The following is a 20147-nucleotide window of genomic DNA, read 5'->3' on the forward strand; positions in this document are numbered from 1 at the left end:
GTGGTAATATCAATATTATCCTAAAAAAAGCCAGACATTGTAAAAAGTTAAAAAACCAAAAACACCTTGTCACCACCTTTGTCATTATATAGTAACTCTTCATTCAAATTATTTAATTGCTTAAGGGTAAGAAAATTCTCAAGAATCATTTGTGGAAATTTCACTTTGGTGCACAGCTACATTTAAAAATGTTATCGAACTTCATCAGCATAAAAACTTACCTTTAAACCAGTGATCTCAAACTCGCAGCCCGGGGGCCACATGCGGCCCGCCAGGTACTATTTTGAGGCCCTCGGTATGTTTATCATAATCACAAAAGTAAAATAAAACAGTTTATTGATCATATGTCTCTTTAGCTATAAATTACATTATTATTATTAAGACTTAGCCAAAAGGAAAGATTTATAAACTATAAAGAGTTTTAACCTCATGCAAAAATTGCCATTTCTTTAATAAGACATTAACTATTTTTTTCTGAGACCCTCCAGTACCTATAAATCCAAAATGTAGCCCTGCAAAGGGTTTGAGTTTGAGACCACTGCCTTAAACAAATTTAAAAAAAAAAAAAAAATCGAAGGAAAATCGCTTAGCTCATGCTTTTCTTCTGTCTCTTGGCATCTCCTAATTCATAAAGAACTTTCACTCTCCGTAGTCATAAAAATAACCTTTACTCTGCAGTGTTTTGCAGTATTTTTTTTCCACTGCATGAGGGAACATTCTCCACGCTGCTCTTTCTGTTTAAGAATTTTAGAGAGAAAGAGCAGCGCAGAGTATATTCCCTGATGCAGCAGTAAAAGAATCCTGCAAAATGATGCAGCATCAGATTATTTTTGTGACTAAAGAGATTGAAAGTTCTTTATGAATTAGAAGATGCCAGGAGTCAGCTGGAAGAAAAAAAGCGTGACAAGTTGGCTTTTTTTTTTTTTTTTTTACCGTGGTTGGCCTCCCTAATGTCTGTCAGGCACATCTAGAATCAACTAGACATGCAGTCTTATTTCTTAGCTCCGTCTCTTTGGAATTCCCTTCCTGACCATCAGATCCCAACAATTGTTTTCCCACTTCAAAGTTTTGCTTAAGATGCAGTTCTTCTCTCTCTCTCTCTCTTTACCTGGTACTGGAGAGTGAAACAGGCAGTTTGGTTGGCTGGAACAAGGATAGACCAACATTTAGATTATGTATGCATGATCCTGGATGTATGGTGTTTCTTTCCTATTATTTATGACATTCTTTTCTTTTTAATAATTTATTTTTTTATGTACACCTAAAATAACTTCAGGAAGACGATCTAATAGAATTAAGCGGGTACCTGTTCCCCAACCTTCTGTGTCTTGACCCTCCCCTGGTTTTATTTTTACTTTTATTATTTTTTTTTTTAGAATTGTATTTATGTCAATTGCTGTTAACCGCTTCCCTCCTTACATGTATTAATGTATTAGTAGTGAATGTTATGTTTGTCGGTTTTTAAAATTTTATTCAATTTTTGAACTTATGTAAATTGCATTGGATTTGGACTATGCGAAGTAATCAAAGAAATGAAATAAACTTGAAACGTACACTGCTTCAATCCTTAAATGGTATTAGTATATCAAGTTAATAAAAAATAAAACTAATAATAAATATGAATGGAATTTGTGACAATGTGCAGTTTGGCTTTTGACTTTGCTTGCCATTCTAGATACGAGAGCTTATATGCCCAACCCCTAACTCTTATAAAGAGCCTGAAACTACGATAATAGACCATTATTTGTGGCCACAAATGGTATTTTACTGATTAAACTCCACTTTCTTCACAGTAAAGTGTTAAAGACTATAATTCCTTTTAAAACCTGATTATATACATTCTGAATCCTACCAGAGGATTTGCTTTCTCGTGGAAATTGGAATTTCCTTTAGTCTTTGTAAACTACATAATTTCTCCTTTAATCCTTCTCACAGTGTAAATTATAAATTTGTAAACAAAGCAATTCCCCATCTCCTTTCCTCATCACATGCTTTTTCGATAAAAGTAGGTTTGGGTTCAGTTGCATTATGCATGCTCTAGAATATGTTGATTTGTTTGTTATTAACTTATTATTATACGATGATGAACCAAAAAGTAAATGCAATTGTTAAATTACATGATGACCGGAACAGAACTAGTGAAATGTAATATATATACTTGAACATTGCCTGTTGGATAGTTCGTCCACGCATAGTGCAGTGCTCAGCCTTTAGTCATGTGGCAGCCACGAGGTCAGAATCATGGACACTCTATTGCTAGATTGCACTATCAAAGGGTGACAGGTCAATTCCGCGCAAGACAATCGCGCGCAGACAAAAACGCACGGACAACTCAGCGCAAAGACAGTAGCGCGCAAACACAATTGCGCACAACACACTTGAGTGCAATGATATCTCTGCGCAAGACAATTGAGTGCTACGACAACTGAGTGCGAGACAATTAAGCGCAAAGATAATTGAGCGCAATGACAATTCAGCGCGCCCCTAGATGGCGCCTGGAGAATGAAGGACACACGCACGTCCAGCATGTTAACACGTGGTCACGTCAACGCATTTTCAGTATGGTTCCCTTGACTCTGCGTTTTCAATATAAGTCATGTGAATGCATTTTCGTTACTATGGTTATGTTTCTTCATTATATATGTCCTCCGAACAGCCCGCCTTCCTTTCCTGTCAAAGAATGTGCAGTTGTGCACTTTCATTGGGCAGAGGGCATGAAACGTGGAAATTCACTGTCAGATATTGACTCAGTATGGACATAGCACTTGAAATCAATGAAAGATTTATGAGTAGGTAAAAAGGTTTAAAGTGGGAAGAATAGTGTAATCGATGAAGGTCATTCTGGTCACCCATCAACATTGTACACACAAGATCATATTGTTTGGGTGAATGCCTTGATTAGAGAAGACCGACGGATAATGGTGTCTTAATTGGCTACAAATTTGGATATCCGCTATGGATCTGCATTTGCCATAATGCATGATGACTTAGGATACAGGAAAGTGTGCACATGATGGATTCCCAAACAGCTTACTGATCTGCACAAGCAACAGCCTCAGAAAGTGTAACACCAGTTAATATGAGCTGGAATCACTTTGATATTCCCGACTGGCAACAATTTCTCACATTATATAGCACAGTGTTTTTCAACCGCTGTTCCGCGGCACACTAGTGTGCCGCGAGATGTTGCCTGGTGTACCGCAGGGCCGCCATCAGGGCAGTACTACCAGTCCTGCATTCAGGGGCCTGGAGCTGACAGGGGGCCCGAGGCAGGGGCGCCAGTAGCTCGCCAAGGTAAAGTGAGTCGATCACCCAGGACTCACTTTGTCTTGGCGATCTAATCTATCGAGCCGATAAGTCTTCTTCTCCCCGACGTCAATTCTGCAGTCGGAGAGGAAGTTCGGGCCAGCCAATCGCTGCCTGGCTGGGCGGAACTTCCTCTCCGATTGCAGAATTGACGTCAGGGAGAGCATGCATCGGCGTCGGCTTTGGGGCCTGTTATCCATTGGTGGGTCCTGTTCCCCGATGGCAGCGGCAGTGGCTTGGGGAACGGCAGGGAGAAAGAAAGAAAGGGGGCAGGCAGGGAAACAGAAGGAAAGAAGAGAAACAGAAAAAAAGAAAGAAAGGTCAGGGAGAGAGGAAGAAAAAGTTGGGGGAGGGAATGAGGTGTGGAGGAGAGAAAGCATACAGGCTGATAGAAGGGAAGAACAGTAGAAGAAGAAAGTGCAACCAGAAATCACCAGACAAGGTAGGAAAATGGATTTTATTTTAAATTTAGCAAAGTGGAGGCAGTATTACCACAGTTTTCAAAGGAATTTGCCCAAATAACTTAATAGTTAACTGGGTAAATTCCCAGAGATGAAAACTTCCCTTCACTTACTATGCACAGTTCTGAATTTATATCTGCTGTCTATATTTTACAATATGGTCACCTTTTACTAAACCGCAATAGTGGTTTTTAGCGCAGGGAGCCTATGAGCGTCAAGAGCAGCGCTGGGCATTCAGCGCAGCTCCCTGCGCTAAAAACTGCTATTGTGGTTTAATAAAAAGGATGGAGGGTATATTTGTCTATTTTTGTATGCTATAAAAACCAAATACAGAGAGAGACTGAGAGCTGTTGACGAAGAGCTACGTGTGTGTCTTTCTTCCATTCCAGCCAGAATATCAGCTTTGTGTTCAGCCAAACAGGCCCAGGTTTCGCACTGAATAAAGTATTTTATAATTTTTCACTATTCTGTTTACTTAATATTTCATAATAAAGTAATTATAAAATACTTTCTTTGTGTTTATTTGTTTCCTATTCAAGAGAATTACTTTATATATAGTCTATATAGGCACAGAGTTAAATTTTTTAACATTTTCTAATGGTGGTGTGCCTCGTGATTTTTTTCATGAAACAAGTGTGCCTTTGCCCATAAAAGATTGAAAAACACTGATATAGCAAATACTCACATTCTAATTGTTGGTTAGACTATTGTTCTCCAGCAATTTTGAAATTGGTTCCCGTTTCCTTTAAGGTCAAACTTTTTGGATGGATTTCACACTTAATGTGCAATGGCAATTTTCCAGAAGAACTAGGTCATATTGTTATCACTCCTATTGTTAAAAATCACAAGGAATCTATTTCAGTGATAGGTAATTATAGATCTATTGCTAATATTCCTTTTTCCACTAAATTAATGGAGGGCTTGGTGAATTTTAGCCTGATGGGAGTATATGGATAAATTTGATATTCTGCATGAATCCCAATTAGGCTTTCGATCAAATCATATCTTTTATTTCATGGTTTAGTTAACAAGGCTGTAATCTGAGCTTGAAGCTTTTGTTTGTATGCTTCTGGAAGAAAGATTGACCTTTCACCTTGTGGCATATGACTCCCAGAAATTCCAGGGCTTGTGACAGCAGTAGATGGCTCTTTCGGAAGTTCACAATCCAGCTCAGACTGTGTAGCACCTCAACAACTGCTGCAACTACCTTTTCTCCCTCCAGGGAGGATGGAGTTCTGAGAAAGCCAATCGTCCAAATACAGATGCACCTGCCAACCCAGACTATGTAGCATCTTAACAACTGCTGCAACCACCTTTTCTCCCTCCGGGGAAGATGGAGTTCTGATAAGCCAATCGTCTAAATACAGGTGCACCCTGCCAACCTGCTCTGTGGAGACGAGCGACCACCACCACCATAACCTTGGTGAATGCTCGGGGTGTTGCCGCCAGCCTGAAGGGAAGTGCTGAAAATGATAGTGATTTTCCAGTACATGAAATGTGAGGAATGTCCTATGTTCCAGGAAATGAGGATGTGAAGGAAAGCTTCCGTCAAATCTAAGGCAGCCAGAAATTCTCCTGGCTACTTCGCTGCAATGACTGAACGAACGGTTTCCATCTAAAACCGAGAAATTATCAGTGCTGTGTTGACATGCTTGAAATCCAGAAAGGGTCTCCATTCCTCTGAGCCTTTTTTTGGCACAGCAAAGTATATGAAGTATTTGCTGGAGCCTGAATTGTCTAGAGGAATTGGGTCTATGACTTGGATATCAAGCAATCTGTACAGCATTGCTCTGATCCTCTTTGCTTTTTCTAGCCGGCCTGCCAGCAAATCCACGAACCAGTCAGAGAGAGAGTGTATGAACAACATTTTGTAACTCTGATAATGTCCAGGAATCGGAGGTTGAACATTATATGTTCTCAAGCCTCCAGAAAATTCAAGAGCCAACTGCCTATCTTTAGAAGAGTGTCGTGAGAGGGGGTGTAGTCGTGGCTTTTTGGTTGGCACTGCAGAGCGAGAACCTGAACTTTGGTTCCTCCTGAACCTCAAAATTGTCTGCCTGGAACCTGAGAAGACTCTCTGAGTGGAGGTTCCTGTGGAATATTGATGAGAGTGCCATGAGATGTCAAAGACCCCCCCAGCTCTGGCCTCTAGGTGCTCGGGGTGTGCTGTCTGGTAAAGATTTGGGCTGGTGATATTTTACACTGGTAAAGAGATTATCTAGGCACTTGAAAACCAGTATCTGTCATCTACTCAGTGTCGCTTTATAGGTCTATCACCTGCCCATTGACTGATCCAAAGCATACAACAAGCGGCAATTGAAAAGGATGAGACTTTCCTCATGATTCTGATAATATCAAAGAGGGCATCTGCTATGTAGTCTATTCCTGTTAGCACAAGCTGAGGCAGGGGCTCAGGGTCTTTCAGGCTCTGGTTTAGAGTGTCAGGCAGATGCTAAAAAGGAGGTCACAGCTTCAGCCTTGACCCCTAACGTCAAAGCCTCGAAGTGCCCCCTGAGAACCTTTTAAACCAACCCTCCTTCATACCTGGGTTACCAGGGAGTCCAATTTTGGCATAACAAACATTTTCCAGAATCCCAGATCCATGGGATACAGTTTAGTAATGGTTTTAGCCTCTCTCAGAGAGTCTTCAGGGGTCCCTCAAGGCTCTGTGATTAAGACCCTCATATTCAGGTGCCATGGGAAAGATGTGGGCTGAACCCAGATGCTCAGAACTCTGTGAAGATGGGTTTTGCAGAGGGTCTCTTAAGTTCTCAGAGGAACTTGGTAATGCTCTCCATTAGGGCTGAGGATCTAAAAATTTCCCTGATGTATAGCTGATAACACTTGATCCTCTGAATGGGAGGCTGTTACCCATCAGGGAAGCCTCACTTTGGACAGTGAAGAGATCAGATCCAACCCCTCATCCTCCAAAACACTGCCCAAAGAACCATCATATTCCAGAATAGTTTCTGCTCTTAGGGATGATGCAACCCCCCAGGTTGCAGTGATAACTGAAAAGAGAAAGGGGTGGGGGTGGGGGGGCAAACCCACAGCCAGCACCACGAGCACCCTGAAGGATGCTGTTGTTGGCTAACGGCCTGTACTTAAGCTCCTGACCAAGATAAGGAAACAAGCAAATGATAAAGGCCCAGAACCCTGAGTTCCACATATATTCAGCAGGTTGGCAAAACAGGTTCCCAAAGAATGCACCTGCCTGCTGCAGACAGAATCTGCTCCTCTCCATATAGGCACAGCTGGTCCTGGAGCCGCATAAAACCCACAAACAACTGAAAAAGACTACAAAAAACACCATAAAATTAAAGAAATAAAGGGAGCAGATTAGAACAACATCTTCATGCTCACCTGCAGAAGGAAGAACTGAAAAGGGCAGCAGAGATTGGGGAGAAGGAGATGGAGCTGAAAAGCTGTGATTGACATCTTTTGCAGAATTCTCGTGAACCGGTATGGACAACCCTACAGTTCAGCATACCATTCCACTTGCACAGGAACAATTTTTTTAAAATAAAATTCAGACATTTGCCACTATTTGACCACTAGCAGACAATTAATTTGAATGAATAAAGCCAGAGATGGTTAACCATATCTAAAGAGAACAGAAGCCAACAGTTATACTTTAAGTAAAACTAACACAAACTATGAAGTAAAGAATGACACGGGGAAAAAATCTGTCCCCGTCACCGCCCCGTCCCCGGCCCACCATCTTCTGCACCGCCCCGTCACCGCCGTTCCCTTCACCGCCCCGTCACCTTCACCGCCATCCCTTTCACCGCCCTGTCACCGCCACTGCCATCCCATTCACCACCCCGTCACCGTCCCCACAGCATCCATATAAGCCTTAGTACTGTAATATTTAGCTTATTCCTTTCTTATAAATCAAAGTTCCTGCTGCTGAACTAGAGAAAGAGATGTTCAACTGGCAGGGCTTTGTTTATAAATTTTTATCAACACAACTAATATACTACTTTATCCTAAAGCAAAAAATAAATAAATAAATAGAATTTTTTTTCTACCTTTGTTGTCTGGTTTCTGCTTTCCACATCTTCATTCAATTCCTTCCATCCACTGTGTGTCTTCTCTCTGCGTCTTCCATTTGCTGTTACTGTGCCTCTTCCTTCACCCCCTCCCAAATTGGTCTAGCACCTATCTTCTTCCCTCCGTTCCCCCATAGTCTGGCATCTGTCTTCTTCCCTTCCAGCATCTTCTCCCCACTCTGTCTTCCACATTTCCCTTCAGGGTCTGTTCCTCTCCACCCTCCTTCAATGTCTGTTCTATTCCTTTCCACCACTACCCTTCCCTCCCTCCTTTACCATCTGTTCCTTTCTACCACCCTTCAGCTCCTCTCGCGTGGCCTATCTACCTTCCTCCCTCTTATTTTCGTGCCACGTTACAATGTAATTTGTGCAAGCCACTGGAGCCTGCGAGCTCGGTCCCTGTCCCATCCCCACAAACCATCTCACTTCTGTGCTCCTATTTTCCCCATTTCAAATATCTCCCCTATGTATCTGCCATTGCCCTCGCCCCTGTGCCCATATACCATCCCCATGGCATGTCCCCTTTATGTCTCTGTCCTATGCCCCATGCACATAATTTCCCCTCTTTCTGTTACCTTCCTATGTCCAGATTTCCCCTATCTTCTCTCTTCCAGAGAGAGTGTGTCTCTTCTTTTCAACCCCATCTAGCTTTTTTCCCTTTTTCTTCCCCCACCCCTGTTTCCAGTATCTGGCTCATCTGCCTGTCCTCCCCTTTCTTTCCTGCTGTGGGGTTTTCTTTCCGTTTTCATCCCCTTGGCCCAGAATCCTTTTCCCTTTCACTCCCATTTTGAATAACTCTAAGCTGTCTTAATGTCCCAAATCTTTTAGCAACTAGGGATGAATAGTTCTGCAGTAATTGCAGCTGAACTGTGTTCATGTCCAAAAAATCATGTTTAAGTAGAAAATGAGGTTGGTGGGAAATTAATTTTCTCTATGTGAAGCGTAGACAAGAATTTAATGGTTTAATTACAGTTGTTAGCCCTTTTTTGCGAGAGGCTTAAATTGAGCTAAGCATTTTTCATAGCCCAACATTAAGATTTGGGGTACATCAAAGATTTTGACAGCATACAAAATGACAAGCAGCCCGCAGGCCCTGGAATTTTGAAGAGAGAATCTCCTTGGCATTTTTAACAGGCTTCAGAAAATGGTTATATCCGTCCTCACCTTAGTTTGCAGCCTTTCTTTTTCGGCGATCTGCACACTTTCCCAAAGAGCCGCGCACACGCGGCTGCTCAAAGTTCAATCTTCCTGCTCTGCTGCAACTTCCTGTTTCCGGTTGGGTAAGAGCAGAAGATTGAATACTGAGCAGCCGCGCATGCGCGGCTCTTTTGAAAGCGTTCTGGTCGCCGAAAAAGGAAGCCGGCAAACTAAGGTGAGGTGGAGAGAGGAAGCTGGTTAAACGATCGAACCGGCATATGGGTGGGGCTGCGGGGACCGCACGATCCTTTATCCCTCACTGCGGTGACAAGACCATTCACCGCTCCATGGGGCGGTGATGGCCTTGTCCCCGTCCCCGCAGAGGCTGCTAATTTTCATTCCCCGTTTTTGGCGGGTTACCCGCGGCTAAACGCGGTAGCCACGGGTAAACCGCCACCGTGTCATTCTCTACTATGAAGCAAATTATAGGTATAGCAAATTAAGTTAAAAAGACAAGCTAGTACAGCTAATTGAGTACACAACAGGATTCAAACTAGTACCCATCTTACATATAAAATCTATGTGTGTATATATAAATATATATTTTTATACATATAGACATAACTCACATAGATCCCCTTTTACAAAGCCACAGTAGTGATTCTCCTTTGGCAAATGTGTCAAAACCCACTCAATTCCTATGGGCTTCAGTGCATTTGCTATGGAGGGGTTTGCTACCACAGTTTTGTAAAAGGAGCCCATAATGACTGTATACATATTGCATCTGTATTGAAATTCCTTCAGTGAAAACATTCAATGTATTTGTTCTAATTTCTTTTTTTTCATATTCCTTGTAGATAAAATTTTGGTGCATTGTGCAATGGGACGTAGTCGATCAGCAGCCTTAGTCTTGGCCTACATGATGATTTACAACAATATGACTGTTGTGGATGCCATTGAACAAGTATTAAAGCACAGATGCATTCTTCCTAATCGTGGCTTTCTGAAGCAGCTCAGAGAACTCGATATACAATTGGCTCTTGAGAAGAAGAATGCAAAAAATAACTTTCATTCAAATGGAGAAGATAATGGTGAAGAAAACATCTAATATTTAGCAACAATATTTTGTCAAAGGAAGTAGCTCTAATGTTAATGGAACCATTTTGGTTGCTATCAGTGGGATGAATCTTTTAAGAGTTTTCTCTCTCTCATTTGGTGGCACACAGATAGAAGCAACAGGATTTATGAAGATCTGTTTTCTAGAAAAGGGGTATGCCAGCATTTCCTTTCTACACATGGACAAACTAAAGATCATATTTTATAGCAAAGAGTAGTTTTTATTATGGAGCTTGTTTAGGTTTAGAAAGAAATGCTTTATAACAGAAACTCACCAATAAATGGCTATGGTATATTAACTTTTATATCAGTCCGAATAGTGAAGTAGTATACTAACAAGCAAGGACTAGATATTCAAAACCTCTTAAAAAATTTCTAGATATTCAAAGTAGATGAGTATTTAAACGCTGAGGATGTGTGCCGTCGCCATCTTGCTTGCATAAGTTTTGTATTTGGAGTCGGATGACAGCGGCTACCTCGGTAAGGTTGTTTATTGTTACTTTGGTTGACTATTTTAGTAAGACTAGATAGCGGGGTAGCAGTATATGAATAATAACTTAACGGCTTCCTTCTTTTTAACATGTAGGGAGACCCTTGATAAAGCGTAATAACGCGAAACATGTCGGGTCTGGCTCCCAGGTTAGCAGATGCAGAGATAAGTACACAAATAAAAAGAGAATGACACATAGCACTTTAAACGCATATTGAAACATATTTAAAATTATTTATGCTTTAAATATTTATGAATGCGGAATAGCCAATGATGAAGGTCACCACGTAATTCTCCCTGCAGGTGCAAACAGTAAAGCGCTGGATTGAGGCTTCCACATACAGTTATTGAAGAATTTTTTAAGAGGTTTGGAATATCTAGTCCTTGCTTGTTGGTATTATAACAGAACCAAGCATGCAATGTTGTAGATATAGGTTAGGTACCAAGAAAAAAAGAGATTATGTACTTACCCTGGTAAGCTCTTTTCCAGTAGATAGGTGAGACATAGTTGCTTGCCATCTGCAGAAGGAATCCAGTTCGGATTTTTCTCTATACCTCTTCTGTACTTCACTGAGCTCCTTAGCTTCACCTACAGTTAGTACCCAAGCACAAGGGCTACCAAATCAACGTGAAGTGGTACATCCTTGCGTAGCGAATGTGGAAGAAGCCACCAATAAGGTCCGAGCCTCCAGAGAAGACTGGTCTAACACACCCCAGTGTGGAGCTCAGCCAGAGAGTAAGACAAGCAGGGAAGGATGAATGTGTGCTCTCGCCCAAGGAAGCACATCCAACGTGATAGCCACGGATCCCAGGACCTGAAGACAGTCCCATGCTGAAGGAGTTAGAGAAGGGAAGAAATCCAGGAATGCAGAACAGTCTGCGTGTCCCTGGAAAACAGAAGAGGCCCGCAGCTGTGTTGTAGAGAACACCCAGGTATTTCAAGATTGTCCTGCCTGTAATGCACAATTCAACTAAGGTCCTCTAGCCCCAGGATCACCTGATCCACCATGCGTTGACCCTTGGCCAACGATGGAGCTCTGACTAGCCAGTCGACCAAGACAGGGTGTACTTGCAGACCCATGATACTTAAGAAAGCTGCTACAACAGCTATCACCTCAGTGAAGGTATGAGGAGTCGTTGCTAGTCCAAGGGCACAGCTAAAAACTGACAAGGTTTGTGCAAGATGCGAGACTGCAAGTAACTGCAGTAGGCTGGAAAGCTCAGAATGGGCAAGCATGCCCCCAGGAATTGAGAGAGGCAAGGAACTCTTCCGGGGCCACTGCTGCTATAACAGATCACATTACCACCATATGAGAGCACAGAATCTTGAGAGCCTCATGTATGTGCTGCAGCTCCAGAATAGGCCTCCAACCAATCAGTGGCACGATAAAGCATATGGAGTATCTGCCTGAGCCCAACAGATCGGGTGGCACCTGCTCTAGAATTTGAATATCCAGCAAGCGCTGTCCAGTGGTCAGCACTTGGAGCACCGTGTCCGGGTGCCCTGCAGGAGATTCCATAAACCAATGGGTCAGTGGATAGGCAAATTCCAATTGCAGCCTAACCAAATAAAGTCCAGAACCCACAGGTCAGACATAATACAAAACCAAGTTGGCAGGAATGCTGATAGCTTGCCCCCCCAATCAGTAGACGGGGTCCCCCAGCCTGGCACAGTGTGTCTACATTGCAGCGGGTACAGGACGGGATCCAGATGGCTGGGCATATCTGTAGATGGAGTACTGATGCTGAGAGCTCTGGTCTGAGATGTGGTGCTGGAATACAACAATTGCCCTGAAGGGAATTCTTACCAAAGAAACCTTTGGAAGTAGAATCACCAGCCCATTGTCTAATCCAGAATATTCTGTGGGAAGAAATGGAAAATGCCAAAACCCGCATAAGGCATATAAAGTGGTAGTCACTTATGCGGACCCAGCTAAAAGAAGTTGAGGAGGAGAATCTACAGCCTCACTCTCCAGGGTACAAAGGTGAGACAGATAGGCGCATTGTGACAACAGACGTCCCCAAAGCAGCCTGAGAGTCCCAAGCAGCTGCATCAAAAAGCCTCCGGAGGACAACGTCCACACAGAAGTCTGGCATATCTGTAAGCACCACAGCACATTAGAAAGGTGCAGTTAGGCATCTGCGTAGCCACAGAATCCACTCTAGGCTGATCCAGAACCTGTGGGCACTCCAGTGCCAGAGGGTATCAGTGAGACATAGTCCTTGCTAACAAAAGAGCACCTTTCAGATAGTCACATTGCGCTGACATTAAAATGATCATATTAGGGTGCCAGTGAAAGGTGGGAGACTGTGAGTGCGCACCAGAAATCCAGGATGAAGAGGAGGATGGAGCCAGCTGAGTGACTAAATGCAATTCTTGGAAAGACTCAGAAAAAAGATTTTCAAAGCCGCAGACTGAAATGAGCACAGAACTCTCCAGGGACTATCTCCAGGTCCTAAAGCTCCTGAAAGATCTAAAGATCCAGCAAACAGTCCCTGGTGCCCCATCCTTGGAAGCGCTGTACCTTGAAAGAATGGGATCAGCAAGCTGGGCAACAGCATAAAGATCAGGATTGAACAGATCAGAAACAATGGTTGACTGGGAAAAGGACATGCCCAGAGAGGCAACGCCACTGGGAGATGCAGCAGATGCAGAGCAGGACTGCACAGGGGAAGAACGCCTGCTGTAAGAATAAGGTTTTGGTTTTTTTTTACAACTGTTTCAGAAACTCTGAGAGAATCTCCAGCTCCTGGGGCACAGTCACCCTATGACTGAACCATGCATTTCAAAGGCTGTGGATGGACCACAGCTTTGCGCATGCAACTATAAGCCATGCTGAGCCCCAACAATAAAGAAGGCTGCTCCACTGGGCTAGCCAAGCGTTTTGCCACCTGCTTAAGCAGGGGAAAGGTTAAGCTTTGGCTACCACAGCATGTGGCGCAATAACATTCCTGAAGCGCCACATTTGTGCAATCCTGGAAAGAATTCACATTAGGAGGGCATAAAGACTCCATCCCAATGATTGGAGGCAAAAACTGCAGTTTTGGAGAAGCAGGGCGCTTTTGAAAAAAAGATCACTAAAAATCCAAGATGGCCACCATTGTGAAATTCAAATTAAAATTGTGATATTTTCTACACTTAGGAAAGTTTAAAAAAAGCAATTTTAGGATTTTTCAGGTAGGGGAATATTGGTGGACATGCAGAAACCTTGAAAACCCTACTTTTCAGACCTCCCCGATCCATCTCACAGGCTGTAAAAAGACTATACTCTGTTTGTGGATCTGTGCTGCAGCCTGCCTCAGCTCTCTTACAGTAGCTGGATTAGAGAATCACTGCCTCATGCTGTGAATGGCTCTGCAAAGCTGATCTTCAGGCTGCCAGTCAGACCCAATGCCTGACTGCACCTCCACCCCTGTGGAATGGGCGGAGGCGAGAAAATGCAACCAGCCCTGCGTGACACCACCAAGCCTCCTAAGGGGCACCTAACAGCTTGTGCTCAACCCCTGCTTAACAGTAGGTGAGACTACTTCAGGAAGGGCTGGCTGGCTAACAGGTACCCAATTGGGATTCGCCTGCCAGCTACAAACATAAGTCTGTGTGTTCTCAATGCAGGCAAAGAGAAAGAAACACACCAAGCACAAGAATCCCAAGAAAAAAAGGACTAAAAACAATAAAATAATAAAATGTGGAGAGCAGAACAAACACACTCCTGTAGGCATTCTTTCAGAAGGAATAAACTGTAGGTGGAGTTAAGGAGCTCAATTAAGTACAGAAGAGGCACAGTGAAAAATCTGAACTGGATTCCTTCTGCAGATGGCACGTAGCCATGGGGACACTACCTACTGGTCTAGAATGTCTCACCTATTTTACTGGAAAATGTGTTATAAACTGTTATTAATTTCAAAACTTCAAGTTTTAAATGCTCAAATGAAAACACAGACCTGAACCAGGAATTCTCAGTCTCTAGTGGGTGATGTGACACACTTATCCCTTGCTCTAACCAGCAGAGGGATTAGGTGTGTTGAATTCTGGCCTGTCGGCGTGGCCTCCTCAGGTTGGAGGAAGGCTTTTCAGGTTATAACAGACCTAGGCGTCTACCTAGTCTGCCAGGCCACACTGAGAGTAGCTTGTAAAGAGAAGACCACACAGGTAAGTCTTGTTACAAAAGAATGTTCTTGTACTTTATTGAACCCGGGGGTCTGAATACCATCAGCCACCCACATGACATGGCAAAAATATAAAATACAAAATAGCTTGCAGTTGTCAGAATGGCTTGCTACAAATGCCACATACAGTTCAATACCCTGGACTTTTCAGTCTAAATACAGTCCTCTTCACCAGGGATAAAGGTAAATGAAAAATATCAGGAAAATAAACTTTCAAACTTTGCACACCTTGTGAACACAGCCAGAGTAATTACAGTTCCAAAACCTAGCACTGAATTTCTCAAACGTTTCAGCTTATCTAGCTGAGACACGGATAGATTTGGCAGAGCAGGCTTCACAGCTCGTTACTATCAGCTGGGCTTCCTGGCCGAGGGAACACAGCATGGCATTAATAAGATGTGAACGTTACTTAGGTTTTCACACGGAGCTTTCACACCCCTACAGATCAAGTTCCTTGAACAAACAATGCTCTCCGGGCAGTCATACAGTATAGCAGAGATTTTCCTGCTCTTCCCCTAATCACTGTCAGCTGGGCTTGGGTTACGGGAGCCAGCACAAGCACAGCCTGGGTTCCTTCCCCTTAGCAACTAACCTCCATGTCAGTGGGGAAATAGCCAGCTTCCAGCAGTGGCTCAGAGACATCCATAGCCTCTGTCTGCTCAGCAGCCTCTGGGGTGGAGCTGAGGTAGTCCTCGGTCATCTCCACGTCCTCACTGCTGCGGGCTGGAGGAGAGAGACTTCTCCCCTCATCTGCCTCCAAGCACTACTGCTTCTCCTGCCGCTGCCTGAGCTCATTAGCCCCAGCTCCGTCCTGGCTCTCCCTGCTCTCCTTACTGAGATCCCATACTCTGTTTTTATGTGGGTTAAAGCCCCACCCCTCTCTCCTAGGAGCAGCTGTGTTAGGCAGGAAATCCCTAGGGAAATAATTCAGGTTTCTCCTAGGCTGGTAATGAGCATACCATCCAGCCCTGGGACTCCACTTCTCAATAAGAGTCCTATCAGGCTTTCTAGAGTACCTGTCCTGAGATGGAGCTCTCTGCTGGGTGTAACTATGTTCCTGTCTCTCCTGCCCTACCTCACTGTCTGAGGGGGTAGTCAGCCAATAACAAACCTTTACTTTTAACCTGGTCAGCCCTTCTGACCAGGGATCGTGTTCTGCTTTTATCCCTTACAGGGACAAAGCTGGCCACAGGTTTGTCACAATCCCCCCCCCACTTAAAGGATGACTATCCTGAAGACTTTGAGGGTGTCCTTTGTTCTCTGGAATTCTGGAAAGAATAAAACATCCACGTCAATAACGTTTTTTATTCTTACTTTTCTTACTTGTGCACTGAGTAGACCCAGGTCCCTGTGAATTCTCCCCAGGCTGACTGGGACATAAATGAGGAAACAACTGTGCCCACTGTTCAGGCGAGAGTTGCACCTCCTCCCCAACCGAGGGCAAATCCGCTTCAAACCTAGCTCTTTCGTCTTCATCACTTGTCATGATCTCCCGGCTCCCTTTTCCCGAGCCCTGAAGATCATCACCCCACTGTAGCCTAGGATATTGGGTAGATTCTATATATTCCCCCACATCCTGTTGGTTTCTGTCTTCTATATTGTCCACTTTCTGAGCTACTGCCTTGGTGACCTCACTCAGTTCTCCCTTTTGCATGTTCTTAACTTGAAGCTGTAGGTTGCCTACATTGTCTCCTACTTCTGTCAGTGAACTCTCAAGTTTCCCCAATAAAGTATTATGGTGTTCTAGCTGGGTGTGAAGAGCTTGATTTTGTTCTCCCTATTTCTCGGTTGTTACCCCACTATTTTTACTCTTCCCCTGAAGGTTTTCTATTTTGTTTAATTGGTGTCTTACTGTTTCCTGTTGGGTTTGTTGCTCAGTGACCTGCTTCCCTATCTGTGATAATTGGTCAGTGACCTGCATCATAGCATCTCTCAAAGTGGCATTATCCTGCTGACACTGATACAGTATTTCCCGGGAGACTTCCTTAACTGCTGTTTCATGAGAGGCTGTAATGAATCCTACTACTTGTTTCAATTCCTGCTTTATTATCTCCATATCCTCTCTCAAGGTAGGACTTCCCCTCTCCTTCATTGTGGCTGCTTCATCCTCATGAGGAAGCGCCTCTGGGTTAGATCCTTGGGCCACTACTTGCTGATTCATGGGGTGCAATTTGTCAGATGACCCAAATCCTTTCCCCCCTCTCTCTGTGGTAGGGAACCGTGCCCAGCGCTCTAATCGGGGCTGCCAGATCCGTTCGCACAACATCTGTGCTATGCGATCCCCAGGCTTTACTAAATAAAGGGTCTCCGCGTGGTTGACCAGTAAGACAGCCACATTTCCCCTAAAATCCGGGTCTATGACTCCCGCTGCTACATCTAAAGCCTTTGTTAAAGCCAAACCCGAACGAGAAGCAATCCTCAAATATGAACCAGGGGGACAAGAGACCTGTAAGTCAGTTGACACTAAAGCTCTCCCTCTAGCAGGGATCTGCTGCTCGTGGGCTGCATATAAGTCATACCCTGCAGCCCCTTTATACGCTCGTGTAGGTGCAATAGCCCTATCAGATATTGCCGCCCATCTAATAGTGGGTTGCAATTTCTTCCGCTTGGGCCTAGGCCGCCGACCTCCTGAGCTCCCAGGATTCCTGTCCTCGGGGCTCCCTTTAGACCATGACCCCAATACCCAAGAATCTGTGTGAGGAGTATTCTCTCTCTCCCTATTGTCTGGTTTGGCAGCAACCTGAGTCACTAGAATCTGCTTATCAGTCCAATCCCTGCCTAATATCAGGGAGTGAGGTAAATCCTCAATGATCGCCACTCTTAATGTGGTCCGTTTGCCCTCTACCTTAAAGGACACTAGGACCATAGGATATTTTTTTACATCCCCATGAACACAGCGTATCATAGCTTCACCACCCCCCTTACTGCCAGAGCTAAGCCCCCTTATTTGTTGCCACAGCTTACGGTCGATCACACTCTGTTCTGCCCCAGTATCAACAAGGGCAGTTATTAACCTTCCAGCTATTTTTACTTGAGTCAGGCACTCTTTCCTAACTGCTTTCCCAGGGTTGCAGACTACCATAAAGTCCCTCCGTTCTCTACATACATTTTGCCAATGCCCCCTTTTCCCACACCTATAGCACTGAATTGTTTTCGGATTTACAGGTTTTTTATACTCAGGGTGGGTGGGACGTTGGGTGTTGTTAGGCTGAGGTCTAGTATCTCTAGGACCTCGGGACTGTGATTTATAAGGCATGCTATCTTCCTCACCAGGAGTTTCGGCGTCTAAATATGCCTCTGCAGATGTTAGTATGTGTGCCAAATTTTCACTTCCCTGCTTCTTCAGCCACCCCCTCAGATCTTTGGGCATAGATTCCAGAAATTGTTCCCGGACTACCTCCGTGAGCATTGCCCTGGGGTCTAACATGTAAGGGTGTAACCATTTCTCTGCCAGCCTGTTAATCCGCTGGAGGAGAGCTTTTGGTCTTTCTTTGTGGTGCATTTGCACAGACCTAAGTGTCTGCCTATAGTACTCCCTCGTGTACCCTAGGTCAGTGTTTTTCAACCTTTTTTGGGCAAAGGCACACTTGTTTCATGAAAAAAATCACGAGGCACACCACCATTAGAAAAAGTTAAAAAATTTAACTGTGCCTATATTGACTATATATAAATATATAGGAATCAAATAAACACAAAGAAAGTATTTTATAATGCTGCCACCGCCACTGGGGAATAGGCTGCCACTGCCGCCATCGGGAACAGGCCGGCACCGAGTTCTCCCTGCTTCTCTTCCCCGCAGGGCCGACCAACTCTCGCCACCCGTCGTCAATTCTAACGTCGGAGAGGACGTTCTAGGCCAGCCAGGCAGCGATTGGCTGGCCCAGAATGTCCTCTCCGACGTCAGAATTGACGCGAGTGGCGAGAGTTGGCCAGCCCCACAGGGAAAAGCAGGGAGAACTTGGCGCCGGCCTGTTCCCGATGGAGGCGTTGGCACTCAAGTGGCTAAAGAGCCGCAGTTTGCCGGCCTAGGGACAACACTGGAGGGTGGCCAGCTGTGCACCCCCTTGGGACGTAAACCCGGGGTGGGGCAGACCCCCCCCCACCCTGGTATGCCACTATCTGTACCTCACTCCCTCCCTATGACCAAAAATTCTCCTTTCTTCTATTCCCCGTGTACACAACCATCTCTTTCCCTCCCTTCCTCTCTCCAAAGTCCATGCCTTCTGTGTCCAAACACTCATTCCCTCCCCCACCTCAGCATCTCTTTCCCTCCCTTCCTCTCTCCCAAGTCCATTTCTTCTGTGTCCAAAAACGCATTCCCTCCCCCACCTCAGCATCTCTTTCCCTCCCTTCCTCTCTCCCAAGTCCATTTCTTCTGTGTCCAAAAACGCATTCCCTCCCCACCTCAGCATCTCTTTCCCTCCCTTCCTCTCTCCCAAGTCCATGCCTTCTGTGTCCAAAAACCCATTCCCTCCCCCACCTCAGCATCTCTTTCCCTCCCTTCCTCTCTCCCAAGTCCATTTCTTCTGTGTCCAAAAACGCATTCCCTCCCCCACCTCAGCATCTCTTTCCCTCCCTTCCTCTCTCCCAAGTTCATGCCTTATGTCCAAAACGCACTCCCTCCCCCCTTTTGTGTTCCGTGTTTGCCTCCCAGCCCATCTTTGCAACTTTCTCAGCAAAACGAAGCTCAAGCCGCGAGGCTTGTCTTCTGCTTCCTGCCTGCCCTGCCGCGCACAAATAGCCGAACTGAAGTATTCTCCGACGTCAGCGCTGACGTCGGAGGGCAGGCTTTGCTTAAGCCCTCCCTCCGACATCAGCGCTGACATCGGGGAACGCTTGCGATCGGCTATATGTTAGCTGCAGGGCAGGCAGGAACAGAAGACGAGCCTCGCGGCTCGAGATGTATTGAACTCCGCGGGTCCCACGTCCAGCTCTCTCCTGTCCACGTGGGGCGGACCGCCCCTCTCCCTAGACTGGTGGTACTGCCCTGATGGCGGCCCTGACCCTACGGCACACCAGGCAATATCTCGCGGCACACGGTTGAAAAACACTGCCCTAGGTAATCCAAAATATGCATTTTTATAGCAGGGTAATTATTAGCTTGCTCTGCAGGAATGGTCTGAAAAGCTGCTAATGTGTCACCCACTAAGCATGGCAGTAAGCGTACCGCCCACTGCTCTTGTGGCCACCCGGCTGCAGTAGCAAATCTTTCAAAGGAGTTCAAGAAATCGTCCGGTGCATCTGCTGGGGTAATCTTATTCAAATTCAAAATATTTAAAGAGTTTTGTCCTACCGCCAGCTGAGAAGTCCCTGTTCCCAACACCGGTGTCATACCAGGATTTCTTGCCGGGGTCTGTAATAGTTGAGCCATGATTTTAGACTGTTCGCCCATGGCTATGACCAGTTCATCACGGTGTC

At 44.8% G+C, this 20147-nt stretch overlaps 1 protein-coding gene across 1 annotated transcript in view; it reads left to right on the forward strand.

The window, feature by feature from the left end:
* LOC117359744 overlaps positions 1-14330 on the forward strand; it is a 123660-nt gene extending 109330 nt beyond the window's left edge. The window contains exon 7 of the mRNA XM_033942963.1: positions 9814-14330. Coding sequence (XP_033798854.1) covers positions 9814-10064 — 251 coding nt within the window. The 3' untranslated portion in view covers positions 10065-14330. The remainder of the gene's footprint in view (positions 1-9813) is intronic.
* The last annotated feature ends 5817 nt before the right edge of the window (positions 14331-20147 follow it).

Source organism: Geotrypetes seraphini, chromosome 4, assembly GCF_902459505.1.
Source record: "Geotrypetes seraphini chromosome 4, aGeoSer1.1, whole genome shotgun sequence".
Classification (NCBI taxonomy): Eukaryota; Metazoa; Chordata; class Amphibia; order Gymnophiona; family Dermophiidae; genus Geotrypetes; species Geotrypetes seraphini.